The sequence below is a fragment of the Nicotiana tomentosiformis genome, chromosome 2 (assembly GCF_000390325.3).
Source record: "Nicotiana tomentosiformis chromosome 2, ASM39032v3, whole genome shotgun sequence".
NCBI classification, from domain to species: Eukaryota; Viridiplantae; Streptophyta; class Magnoliopsida; order Solanales; family Solanaceae; genus Nicotiana; species Nicotiana tomentosiformis.
In genome coordinates this window covers 169,943,232-169,955,346 of record NC_090813.1, presented here as the reverse complement: position 1 = coordinate 169,955,346, position 12,115 = coordinate 169,943,232, and the positions used below count along the sequence as shown (strand labels likewise).

Below are 12,115 nucleotides of genomic sequence, written 5' to 3'. Positions count from 1 at the left end.
CCCCGAGATTTCTCTATCCTGCAACGATCTGTTGTTCCGGCCACGATCGGTCCTTCTATCAATGGTGAACCTGTCTGCTGTCCGGAAGTTCCTGCCACGACCTTCTGTCCGCTCGTAGGGTAAAAAATCGGCCTCTCTAAGTCCATCTATCTGTGTCAATATCATCTTTCATTATTTCTCTGTTCTTCTCCCGTCCTTTGGTCGACGATGGAAAGCCAACCTGATCATCTTCGATCTTTATTTTTGACTCGTACAGGTTGTGGACATCCGCCCAAGTCGTCGCATGAAACTCGAGCAGACGCTCCTTCAAATTTCGGGAAGCGTCCGAACTTCTCTGATTTAAACCTTTGGTGAATGCTTCAGCTGCTTATTCATCCGGGACCGCCGGTTGAAACATTCTTTCTTTCTGGAACCGGGTGACGTACTCTCGTAATAACTCGAACTCTCCCTGTGTGATCCTGAATATGTTGGCCTTTCGGGCCTGCACCTTTCTGGCGCTGGAATAAGCCTTGATGAAAGAATCCGCGAGCATCTTAAAGAAATCTATGGAATGCTCGGAAAATAGTGAATACCACATTAAAGCTCCCTTCCTGAGAGTCTCACCAAATTTCTTCAACAACACGGACTCAATATCGTGAGGAGCCAAATTATTTCCTTTCACTGCCGTTATATAAGTGGTAATGTGCTCATACGGATCTGAAGTTCCGTCATACTTCGGTACTTCGGGCATTTTGAAATGCTTCGGGATTAATTTCGGGGCCGCACTCAGTTTGTACGGTAAATGAATATACTTCTTCGAGTTCGGGTCCTTCAATATTGGTAGTGCGCCAGGGATTTGATTCATGCGTGCATTTACTTCCTCCATGAACAGCAAAAGTTCCTTCTTGAACAGATCGTTATCGTTGTTGAGGACGGATCTACTCCCCCCGGACCCATCGGAGCCAACTTCGTCCCTGGGGGTGTTGTTGTCGACTCTCCACGTCGTTTGGTTTACGGGAACCTCGGGAGGAATTGGATCTCGCCTGTTCACATTATTTGAAGCATCTGATAACGCCTGCTTTAGTTCCATCATAACATGATCCTGCCGCGTGAGATGGCCTAGAATGATTGCATGTTGCTCTTGCAGGACCCTCACTGCACTCGCTACATGCTCCTCATCAGCATCATCAGAAGTTCTCTCCCAGACCTGTCGATGGGTATATCCCGTCATGCATCGGTGAAGTGTCGTTCTCCTCATTGCGAGTGTTACTGATTGTATCCTCGAAATGAGGCTGCTCCCCTTGAATTTCAGGGTTGCGTGTGTCGTTAATAATGTTGTCTGCCATTTCTTTTGTGATTTTTGCTAAGACAAAAATAATCAAACTTGTTAGTAAAAAGGCTAGGATCAATTCAATTGCACGGCTGTCTAGGCCCCACGGTGGGCGCCAAGCTGTTTACCCGAAAAATAATACAGTTGAATTTGTTTGTGGTTTCTAGACAAGTTAATTAATTTGATCCAAAAAGTAATGAAATAACTGATGAAATGTAAAATACTTAGTCTTAGAACGTAGATGAAATAGTAGAGCTAATGATTCCGGGAACAAGGTTTCCGGATACAACAATGATAAGATCAAAAGCGAGAGAATAAAATTATATTAAAATATTGTATAGAATGTAGTGTAAGTTAGCTAGAAAATTCGTTCCCTTACAGTGATAACTGAGCTCTCTATTTATAGCTATGTCTAGGGAATGAAATCCTAGGATCATGACATTCTTTAATGTTAATTATGAGAGCCATTGATGAAGATGTAACGTTAGACATGAATGCCAAATTTCTTGTAACGGGCCATCATCCTTAATGCTACAAAATATTTCATATTAAATGTTACCAGGCGCAAAGCATTTAATACTTGATCGTTGTTCCTTCCGATGACAAGCAAAATAGCTATGTTCGGTCCATCTTGTGTTCCACGTGTCATGTCATATTTTTCCTTATACAGTTTTACTCCAAAATTATCTGATTATTTCCATTGTTGAAAACGCTCATTACCTGCCAATTGCAACATCTTCGCCATAATTTTATCAAGAAATGGTAAGTATACTCTAATTTATTTCAAAATCATTTTCCCCCATAATCATTTAATTAGCTTTTGGGGATTTTGCTATTGACTCTTTTCATCTCCGCAACATGAAATTCATCGACGTGTTAGTGAGAAAGTAATTAAGATGATTTATATTTGATCTTTGTGAAATAACTAAAGGCTAGGTTTAGATTAAGTCACAAATATGTGCAGATTAATGAACAAATGAAACCTTTGTGGATGTTTCCCCCAGATTTGTATGCCATGCAATCTGTAATTTTTTAACTTTATTTCTCACATCTTGTGTTATAACTTTATGGGTTTTGAATTTTTGAAAAGATAGCTTATTATGTTCGTGATAAATTATATTTACATAGTGGATTTTAAAATACAACAATAGGGCATGGGTCAAAGGTACTGTGTTTTGCCAAACCTGTAAGCAGAATTGTAGCTCCGCCTCTGCATGTGCCTGTTTTAATATATAATGATGCTTCAATTCATCAAGCAATTTGAGATGGCATACTTATTGGAAGTTGGAACCTTGCATATGTTGGCTTTATAATTTTCTTATCAGTGTGTTTTTTAATCTTACATGACATATATTTTCTTAATTCTGCAGCTATGAAACCTTTATCTTTTTTTTGGTTGGTAAAGTTAAAGAACATATCATCTAAACAAGTATGTGGGAAGTTATCAGATTGATTTCTATTGACCATTCAATTTTTATGATGTATATAGCCTAGACAGAATTTGAGAAAAGTTGTCCTACAGAATCCATTTTTAATTTTAAAGAGTGACGTTTGCTAATATCGAATTCAATATACCTATAGCAATTTTATGTTTTACAGGAAAAAAGAAGGTAAAGAATGAGATGTTTATTCCATTTTATAGCAACTTTCGAGTAAGGAAGGAGCAGTAAAGGTCAATTAATCCAGGAAGCGCATGCCAAGCATACAAGAGAACCATCAAGTCACAAATTTGGTGAGTGATTATTGTTAATCATATTTATTAATATGATGAACATGATATAACTTGCTTTAGATGTAGATGAATTGGTTTACAGAAAGTAATTACCTCCTCAAAACGACCCAAAAAATCTGGTGATGACATATTTCCATCTACTATATGAACCTTTTATCCAGGGAAGAATTCTTTTCCAACTGGCTCATCCAAGTATTTTAGTGTTTATCTCTTGTATTTTTAGGGAGCACTAAATTAGCTGCTTCATGAGCTTTCTAGTATGATTTCTCAGCAGTTATCTGCCCCACGTAGTTAGCAACATGAGCTTAATAAGTACTATTCTCTAAACAAGGCGGGTATATCCATATAAATTGTCACTCTTTTTTCTGTTTGTTCAATTTTCAGACGAGGAGATATGGTAGAGGTGCAAGCGGGTGGTGGCAACACCACGGGAGGTGGAGGCCGCCATGAGGTCCTCCAATTTGCCTTACATGTGGTTCGAGGTCGATGGTTCTCACTTTTTGCCTCTTTCCTCATCATGGCTGGAGCAGGGGCTACTTACCTTTTCGGGACATATTCCAAGGAAATAAAAGGCTCTCTAGGATATGATCAGACCACGCTTAATCTCTTGGGATTCTTCAAGGATCTTGGAGCTAATGTTGGAGTTCTGTCCGGCCTGATAGCCGAGGTAACTCCAACATGGTTTGTGCTGCTAGTTGGCGCGGCCATGAATTTTACAGGTTACCTTATGATATGGCTTGCTGTTGTTGGCAAGATTTCAAAGCCAAAAGTTTGGAAAATGTGCATATACATATGCCTTGGAGCCAATTCTCAGAATTTTGCAAATACAGGAGCTCTTGTGACCTCTATTAGGAACTTCCCCGAGAGTAGAGGTAACATGATAGGCCTTTTAAAAGGATTTACAGGGCTAAGTGGAGCTATAATGACACAACTATACTTAGCTGTCTATGGAAATGATTCTCAATCACTTATACTCTTAATTGCCTGGCTTCCGGCTGCACTATCTGTAGTATTTGTCTATACTATTCGAGAAATGAAAGTCGTTAGGCAGCCAAATCAGCAAACGGTTTTCTTCTATTGCTTGATAATATCAATTGTGCTAGCAGTGTTTCTGATGGTCATGACACTGGTCGAGAAAGCTATAGCTTTTTCCCATGCTGCCTATGTTGGAACAGCCACTGTGGCATGTGCTTTACTTTTTCTCCCTCTTTTGGTATTCATTAGAGAAGAGTTGATTCTCTGGCGTCAAAAGAAATTGCTCCTGGGTCCTCCCAAAATGGTTGCTGAGAATCCGCCAGCATCGGTGGAGAGCGAGCTGAAAGCAATCCCCGAACTACCTCAAATATCAGAAACCAAGAAAGAATTCAACTCGAAGAGCTCCTGGCTCACGGATATTTTCTTGAATAAACCAGCTAGAGGGGAAGATTATACAATCTTACAAGCACTCCTAAGTACTGATATGTTGATTCTGTTTCTGGCTACATTCTGCGGACTTGGATCAAGCCTAACCGCAGTTGATAACTTGGGTCAGATAGGAGAATCTTTAGGATATCCAACAACCACCATTAAGTCCTTTGTGTCACTTCTCAGCATATGGAATTTCTTTGGGAGAATATTTGCAGGATTTGTGTCTGAAAGCCTACTTGTCAGGTTCAAGTTTCCTAGGCCCCTTATGATGACATTAGTCCTCTTGCTCTCGTGCATCGGCCTCCTTTTCATCGCCTTCCCCTTCCCAGGTTCAGTGTACGTGGCATCTTTAATCATCGGTTTCTCATTTGGTGCACAGTTGCCATTACTTTTTACAATCATTTCTGAGCTTTTTGGCCTGAAGTACTATTCCACATTATTCAACTGTGGGCAATTGGCTAGCCCTCTTGGATCATACATCCTGAATGTGAGAGTGACTGGACCTCTTTATGATAGAGAAGCATTGAGGGATCTTGAGAAAAAAGGCTTGACTAGAGCATCTGTCAAAGAGTTGACTTGTATGGGTAACCAATGTTATCGGTTGGCTTTCATAATCTTGGCTGGTGTCACATTCTTTGGTGCTCTAGCTTCATTGATTTTGGTTGCAAGAACTCGACAATTTTACAAAGGGGATATATACAAGAAGTTTAGAGAGCAAGCAGAGGCAGCAGATACAGAAATGGCTTCACCAAACAGTACTAAGACACGGTGAGAAATCAAAGAAATTGGGAAAAAAGCATAATTAAGTCACAGAAAAACACAAATAGCACCCTAACATGAGGGACAAACAAAAACAATGTTGGCCTTATTTTGAGATTTTGTTAGTTCTCTTTTTTGTATATCATCATTGGACCGAGGCGGGCTTAAATGGAGCGACATGAATTATGAGGACTTACATGGCACATCTACATAGACTCAGGGATGCGGTCAGTTAAACACCCTTCCTCGAAAATTTATAATGTGTATGTAGGTCAAATATAGTTACCTTTTTATACGTACATATCAAATAGTGAATACCGTAAGGGTAATTCCTGGCTCGCCACTTTATATAGTTGACTGGATACTTGCTTAGGATTTAGTAATAGTAGTAATTGTAGTAATGCTAGTTGTTACTCTTTCCTGTATATATAATACTATTTCAGGGGAGGGAGAGTAGGAGCTACGGGTTCGGCCGAATTTAGTGACTTTGGTGCAAACCATGTATTTGTCTTAAAAAATTCATTCATTATTTATAAATTATTAATTTAGAACCCACTAACATATAAAATTTAGAATCCCGACTCTAAAGGCTTCAAATTCTGGCTGCCCTTCTATGCTGATTTAGGATTATTAGTAGTAGTACTAGTTGTTGTTACTCTTTCCTGTATATACTGTGCTGCTATAATTTCCTTATATGTGATTACCTCTGAAGGGAAAATAGAAAATCTTTGCTGATTTATTTTCTTATCTATTCATCACTAAAAAAAGGTTGCCTAATTAAGTGAAAATTGGCATTAAGAATTGTGAATTTGTATGCAACTTGTTATTCTAATTTGGCGGTTAGCAGATCAGAAGTCTGGAATATTCATGAATCATGATAGACCAGTTTTGCTTGTTTTTGGTAGCAATCAGGCCAAAAAATTGGTGACTTGAAGCCTGCCGAAAACTAGGTCACACCCTTGTTCCTACCCTTAGGGTAGGGCGGCCCCCTATAATTTTGAAAAAAAAAATGTATGAGTATGTATGCATATATATCATAAATAATAGGTTTATATTTTGATGGCCACCATAAAACTTAAAACTTAAGCAGCTACATTGGTCGATTTGGGAGAGTAGGGGAGAGACACAACTTGATTTTTAGTCCGCTGTCTGGGTTCGATTCCCACATCAGCATTTGCTCAAATTGTTATTCGATAGTGGTGCCCCTGCCACTTTCAAATTCAAGGTCCGCCTCTGACAACAACAACAACAACAACAACAATCACATATCAATACAACGTTAAGTATAAACCTATAAGGGGTTGTTTAGTATGGTGTATAAAAATAGTACTGAATATGATGTATTAGTAATGCTAAAATTGTAAATATGACCTCATTGATGGGAAGTGTACAACCGGATAAACATTAAACTATGACCTCATTGATGGGAGCTATGATTCTTCTTATCTATGGAAATAGCAAACAAGAACATGTGTCAGCAAGTGAAGAAAAGACAAAAGCATATGATCATCCATCACTATGCTATTTTGGCTTATAACTGTAGTTCATTTAGGATATAAATTCTATCGAATCTTGCATGCAATACTCCCTCGAGCAAAATTTACTTTACGCATTTTATTTTTTGTTTTTATTTTTCCCTAGTGATAATTCACTTTATATAGTTACAAACTTAAAATTAAACCTAAATGCTGCAATTTAAGTCTATAATCTCGAGGATAATTGATTTCGTGCAAACTCGAGTTTTTTTTTTTTTTTTAGGGTAATATAAATTCTATCAATACAATATGATATGAGAAGTAGAAGAAGGTCTGAATTACACAAACAATACAATGCATTTTCTCAACAATAATCTGGTATTTATAAGATCATTTTTTTTCTCCTTCTATTTCTCTGTCACTGCTAAACTTGAGAGAATTTGTTTCTTCTTTTAAGCTAGTGGTACTTTTGTTTCTCAAGTGCAAATTATAAATGACAAAAGGGTTTCCTTTACTCGTATGAATCCATAAAATATTCATGGGGCACCCTATTTAGTCCGTACCATTTAAGTTGTACCCATTTAGATCTTTGATGGTATTAAAAATTTGGTATTGATTTGAAATTGTTTGGTATTAATTGAATGATTGTTCAAAAAAATTTTGTTTGCTTTAGCCGATAAATCGCTCGATAATCGTTAATCCGATACCAATTCGATTATAAATATGTTCTGCCTAATCAAATGCGGCATTGTCACACTTCTATTTGATTGGCCGAAAAGATTTTGTTCTCATCACAACTCTTCTCTTCCACAACTCTAAATAGGGGTTTTCATAACCCATAAAACACACAAGAAGTTATAACAAAAGCAAGACAGAGCTCGTGGATCAAACGCCGTAAATTTCTCTACAAGTTTCAAGCAATCAAGTTCAAGTTCAAGAAATCGAGTTCAAGCTCAAGAACAAAGAACAAATCAAGGATCAAGGAGTACAAATCAAAGTTCGTACTAGTTGAATTCAAGATCATCGTTCGTGGCAACAAATATAATTTCAAGATCAAGCTCAAAAGTCCTTGAATTTATGTTGGAAAAGAAGAATAAGATGATTTATAGAGATTGTAACACTCATATTGTTTGAAATCAAATACTACGATTATTGCAAGATTTTTCGGTCTCGATTATTTTCTTGACTCAAAATTGATTATCTACAAACACATCTTTGGTATGTGTATTATCTAATAAATAAAATTGAAGGAGCACTAATGCTTAGAAATACATATGGTAACAGTTATCCCGTCATTTAGATTTCGTGACTGATTAGATTTATATCTCTTAATGTGCGTTTTCTTCTAATTAGTCGGAATTAGAAGTATGCGCAGATTCTTTATCGGACGTTGTTGTCCAAGTAAAAGTAGCATGACATGATTACTAATATTACAAGTTCATCCTTTATGGATAATAGTTTTAAAAAACTAATTTAACTTTGAAGAGTAAACAATTCTGCCAATATTTTGGAGATATATGTTAACATTCGTACTTTTATAATAACTAGTCTCTATGTACGTGCGTTGCACATAATATCAATCAACTATTTATTTGAAAGGATAACAAATTAATTGGTGAAAAAAGAAAAAAAGATAAATAATTAAACTTAGCAAGATTATATACATGAACACAATCATTGTAATTGAAGCATGTAACATGTAAAATGCAGTAACTTTTCTAGTGCTGAAAATCAATGTTATTAAATTAATAGAATACTTGCATTAAAAATGATTGACTATTGTCTTAACCTTCGAAAAAAAGATTGACTTAATTAAGTTAATTAAACAATATTTTTATTTATAATGTAGAAACACGAATGTGGTTGTATTTTTTAAGACGATATTTTTTTGTGTATGTTCTTTACGTCGCTTTACCTACTATCATCCTGCATCAAGGAATTAGATGTATGCCTTTTCTTTTTATGTATAGTTTTTATTAATAAAATTTCACACGGACATCCGAGTTTGGAAGCTGGATGGCTCCCCTATCAAAAAGTGCAATAAATATATATTACAACCAAAATATAATCTAATATCTAGGATTGTCTTTGGTCCTATCCTATGCTTTATTGTCGTTGCTAAACATAAGAACTTGCATGATCGTCTAGCATGCTTAATTGCTTCTCCAAACAATCTCTTTTTTCGTCTTTAGTGTATGATCACAGTTTAGCTCAGTCGTCATAGCTTAGAATCAAAATCTATTGCCAAAATATCAATCTCAATTTATGCAATTGATCGAAGGTCTCAACCCTCCTACAAATTAATATATAAAAAGATGAATTAAAACGCCCAAATTGGTTATTTAAAATTCGCCAACCCATTGATGCCTTCAGCACTGCATCTTCAATTTAATCCTTGATGCAACGATTTATGACGCAAAAAAACAATGACTCCTTTGTTTGCCACGCAAAATCGTTAAAATTAATTACATCTTGATATCTTTCCTCCGATTCATATGTACTTCACACTCTCTTCAACGAATATTGCAACAAATATATACCCGACAAGAAACGAAAAATTACGTAAATAATTTTGCAAAAGTCAACAAATAAACAACTGAAGAACAGAAGATTTTGTCCAAATATTAGGAATGATAAAGTGGCTAAAAGTATGTGGATTTCACACAACTTCAACTTAAACTCTATCTATCGCAAACTTTAAATATGATAAAAGGTGCATAAAACTAATATGCATGAAGTTTATTATGTCAAAAACATACCTGTCATTCTAGAACATATACGGCGAGAGGTAATGCAGCCTTCACTTTAAAAAGATACCTCTAACATGTAGGCATGTTGCCGTTTGTTAGGGTGTAAACCATGACTTACAACACTACAAGTTCCTCAAACAAAACGGGTTAAAATAGTGAAGAATTGATTGAAAAATAAAAGTAACATAAAATCACTCTAAATGTACTCATACCAAGTCCAATAATGAACTGAAATAATAGCTTTTTTGATAGGAGTATTTGGCTTATTCTTTTTTTACAAGGGCAATAAATTTAAATCCCTTACAAACTAAAATCCGAATGGTCTTAGATGATAGGTTTGCATGTCGGCAGACTCTTTGATGAGATATCTAGGTTGTTAGTCGGTAGAATCCTTCACAAGTTGATACATAAATTTGATTCATATATAATTAGAACTAAAATAACTTTGTAGGAGTTTACGGTAGCGTATTTTACTGCATATTGGATATATTATTATAATATTGTTAGAATAAAACTAAAGGAACTTCGTACCAACTTAATGTCGATCCGCCTCTATTTACTAAATTGAAAAGGAATTTTATCCTCAGATAATATGTGTGTTGATGTAGAACTTAGATGGGAGTGTTGTATTTTCACTTGTATCCTTTTCTTATGATTGCTTATGAAAATTAATATATAAATAATTAAGGGTATAAAAGTCTAACAATGTTATTAAGCAATTAGTCACTAATATTTAATAAAATTCAATAAATAAGATAGAATAAGATTAATTGTGATGACCCAAAAGGTATCTTTAAATTTAATAATAAATTCTGTGTTCTAAGACTTTAAAAAATACTATTTATCATTCATCGACTTGTGTGCACAGTCCGTATAATTTTCCGAAAAGTTTTATGTGAAAAATAAATTAAAATGTGAAAATAGAGCCTTAATACTCAATTGAGTTGATTTTGGTCAATATTTTGAGCAAACAGACTCGAATCAATATTTTGACAGTTCCAGTAGGTCCGTATCGTTATTTGGGACTTGGGCGTATTCCCGAAATTTAATTTGGAGGTCCCTAGCTCAAGTTATGGCCATTTAACGGAAACTAGAAATTTAAAGGCTAAAGATTTCCAAAGTTTTACCACGGATTTGACTTTTTGATATCGGGGCCGGAATCGAATTCTAGAAATTAAAATAGCTCTGTTATATCATTTATGACTTGTCTGTCGAATTTGGTGAGAAACGGAGTTGATTTGACATGATTCGGATGTTCGGTTGTGAAAATAGAAGTTTTAAAGTTTTCTTGAAAATTTCATTTGATTTGGTATCCGATTCGTAATTCTAGGTATTAAATTATTATTTTGATTGCGCGAACGAATTTGTATGATATTTTTGGACTTGTGTACATGTACGATTTAGAGCCACGAGGGCTCGGGTGAGTTTCGGATAGCCTACGGACCATTCGCGTTCGCGAAGATAGGCACGCGATCGCGGAAGGTTAGTTCCTAGTACACCGCGAATGCATAGAATGGATCGCGTTCGTGAAGAAGGAATGAGGCAGAAGCTGAAGCACAAAATTTGTGCTACGCGATCGCACAGTGTGGTCCGCGATCGCGGAAGGCTGAGAAGTTATGCTTCGCGTTCGCAAGAGCATTCCTGCGATCGCGTAGTGCAAATTGGTAGCCTGTGCAAATTGTGCTTCGCGATCGCGAAGCCATTCCCGCGATCGCGAAGAGTAAAATGGACCTAGGCAAAAATTGTTCTACGCGATCGCGAACGAATTTTCACGATCGCGGTGAGTAAAAATCTGGGCAAACAGAACTTAAGTTCTTGAAATGGGATTTCGTCCCATTTTCTACCATTTTCGATTTTGAGCTCGGGTAAGATAATTTTTGGGCGCTTTTCACGGAAAAATATTGGGGTAAGTGTTTCTTATCCTATATTGATTATATTTCATGATTCAATACTAATTTATATCATGAATCCGTGAATTTATTGAAGAAAAATCAGATTTTTATAAAATCTTCCAAAAATGTAAAATAAAGAGTTGAAAGCCAATCTGATGTCGGAATTTGATAATTTTTATATGGTTGAACTCATATCAGAACGGGTGTTCGGATTTCGTAAGTTTTTTCAGGATTCGAGACATGAGCCCCACTGTCGATTTTTAGATGAATTTCGGATTTTAATCCGGAAAATTAGTAAATTCATATGGAATTAATTCCTACGATTTATATTGAGTATATTGAATTGTTTATGACTAGATTTGAGAATTTCAGACACGAATTCGCGAGGCAAAGGTGTATTGGATACTTGAATTTGGTTGCAAAGCGAGGTAAGTGTCGTGGTTAACTTTGACTTGAGGGAGTAGGACTTATTTATCTATTTGCTACGTGATTTAATATGCGGGTACAACATATATGTGAGGTGACGAGTACTTATGCATTGTGGTTGAGTCAAAGCATGCGGGTGGAATATTTTCAGAGAAAACATTTGGGTAAGGTTTCTACACTCATTTTTGAATAGTATCCACTAATCTATCATTAATTTCTTCATTTAATTAAGGATTTGGGTTGAGATATTTGGGTAAAAATGGTGAAAGTTCTTGGACTGAAATTTTGGGATTTGAAAGGCCAAATGAAGTCGGATTTGAGTAATTTTTGTATGGTTGGACTCGTTATTGAATAGGAGTTCGAAT

At 36.0% G+C, this 12,115-nt stretch overlaps 2 protein-coding genes across 4 annotated transcripts; one reads left to right on the top strand and one right to left on the bottom strand.

Annotated features, from left to right (window-relative positions):
• Positions 1-367: 367 nt before the first annotated feature.
• On the bottom strand, positions 368-1,210 carry LOC138906069 (uncharacterized). Its single transcript, XM_070194591.1, has one exon. It carries the CDS (start codon positions 1,208-1,210, stop codon positions 368-370), a length of 843 nt encoding a protein of 280 aa, XP_070050692.1.
• Positions 1,211-1,920: 710 nt separating this feature from the next.
• On the top strand, positions 1,921-5,279 carry LOC104117959 (protein NUCLEAR FUSION DEFECTIVE 4-like). 3 transcript variants are annotated; one of them, XM_009629109.4, is made up of 3 exons: positions 1,921-2,071; positions 2,909-3,041; positions 3,426-5,279. In XM_009629109.4, the coding sequence occupies exon 3, from the start codon at positions 3,436-3,438 to the stop codon at positions 5,218-5,220; it is 1,785 nt and encodes a 594-aa protein (XP_009627404.1). In that variant the 5' UTR covers positions 1,921-2,071; positions 2,909-3,041; positions 3,426-3,435; the 3' UTR covers positions 5,221-5,279. The 3 variants fall into 3 exon arrangements, with proteins under 3 accessions (XP_009627404.1, XP_009627405.1, XP_070052416.1); XM_009629110.2 differs by lacking the exon at positions 1,921-2,071 and adding an exon at positions 2,097-2,196; XM_070196315.1 differs by lacking the exon at positions 1,921-2,071 and adding an exon at positions 2,166-2,184.
• Positions 5,280-12,115: the final 6,836 nt, after the last annotated feature.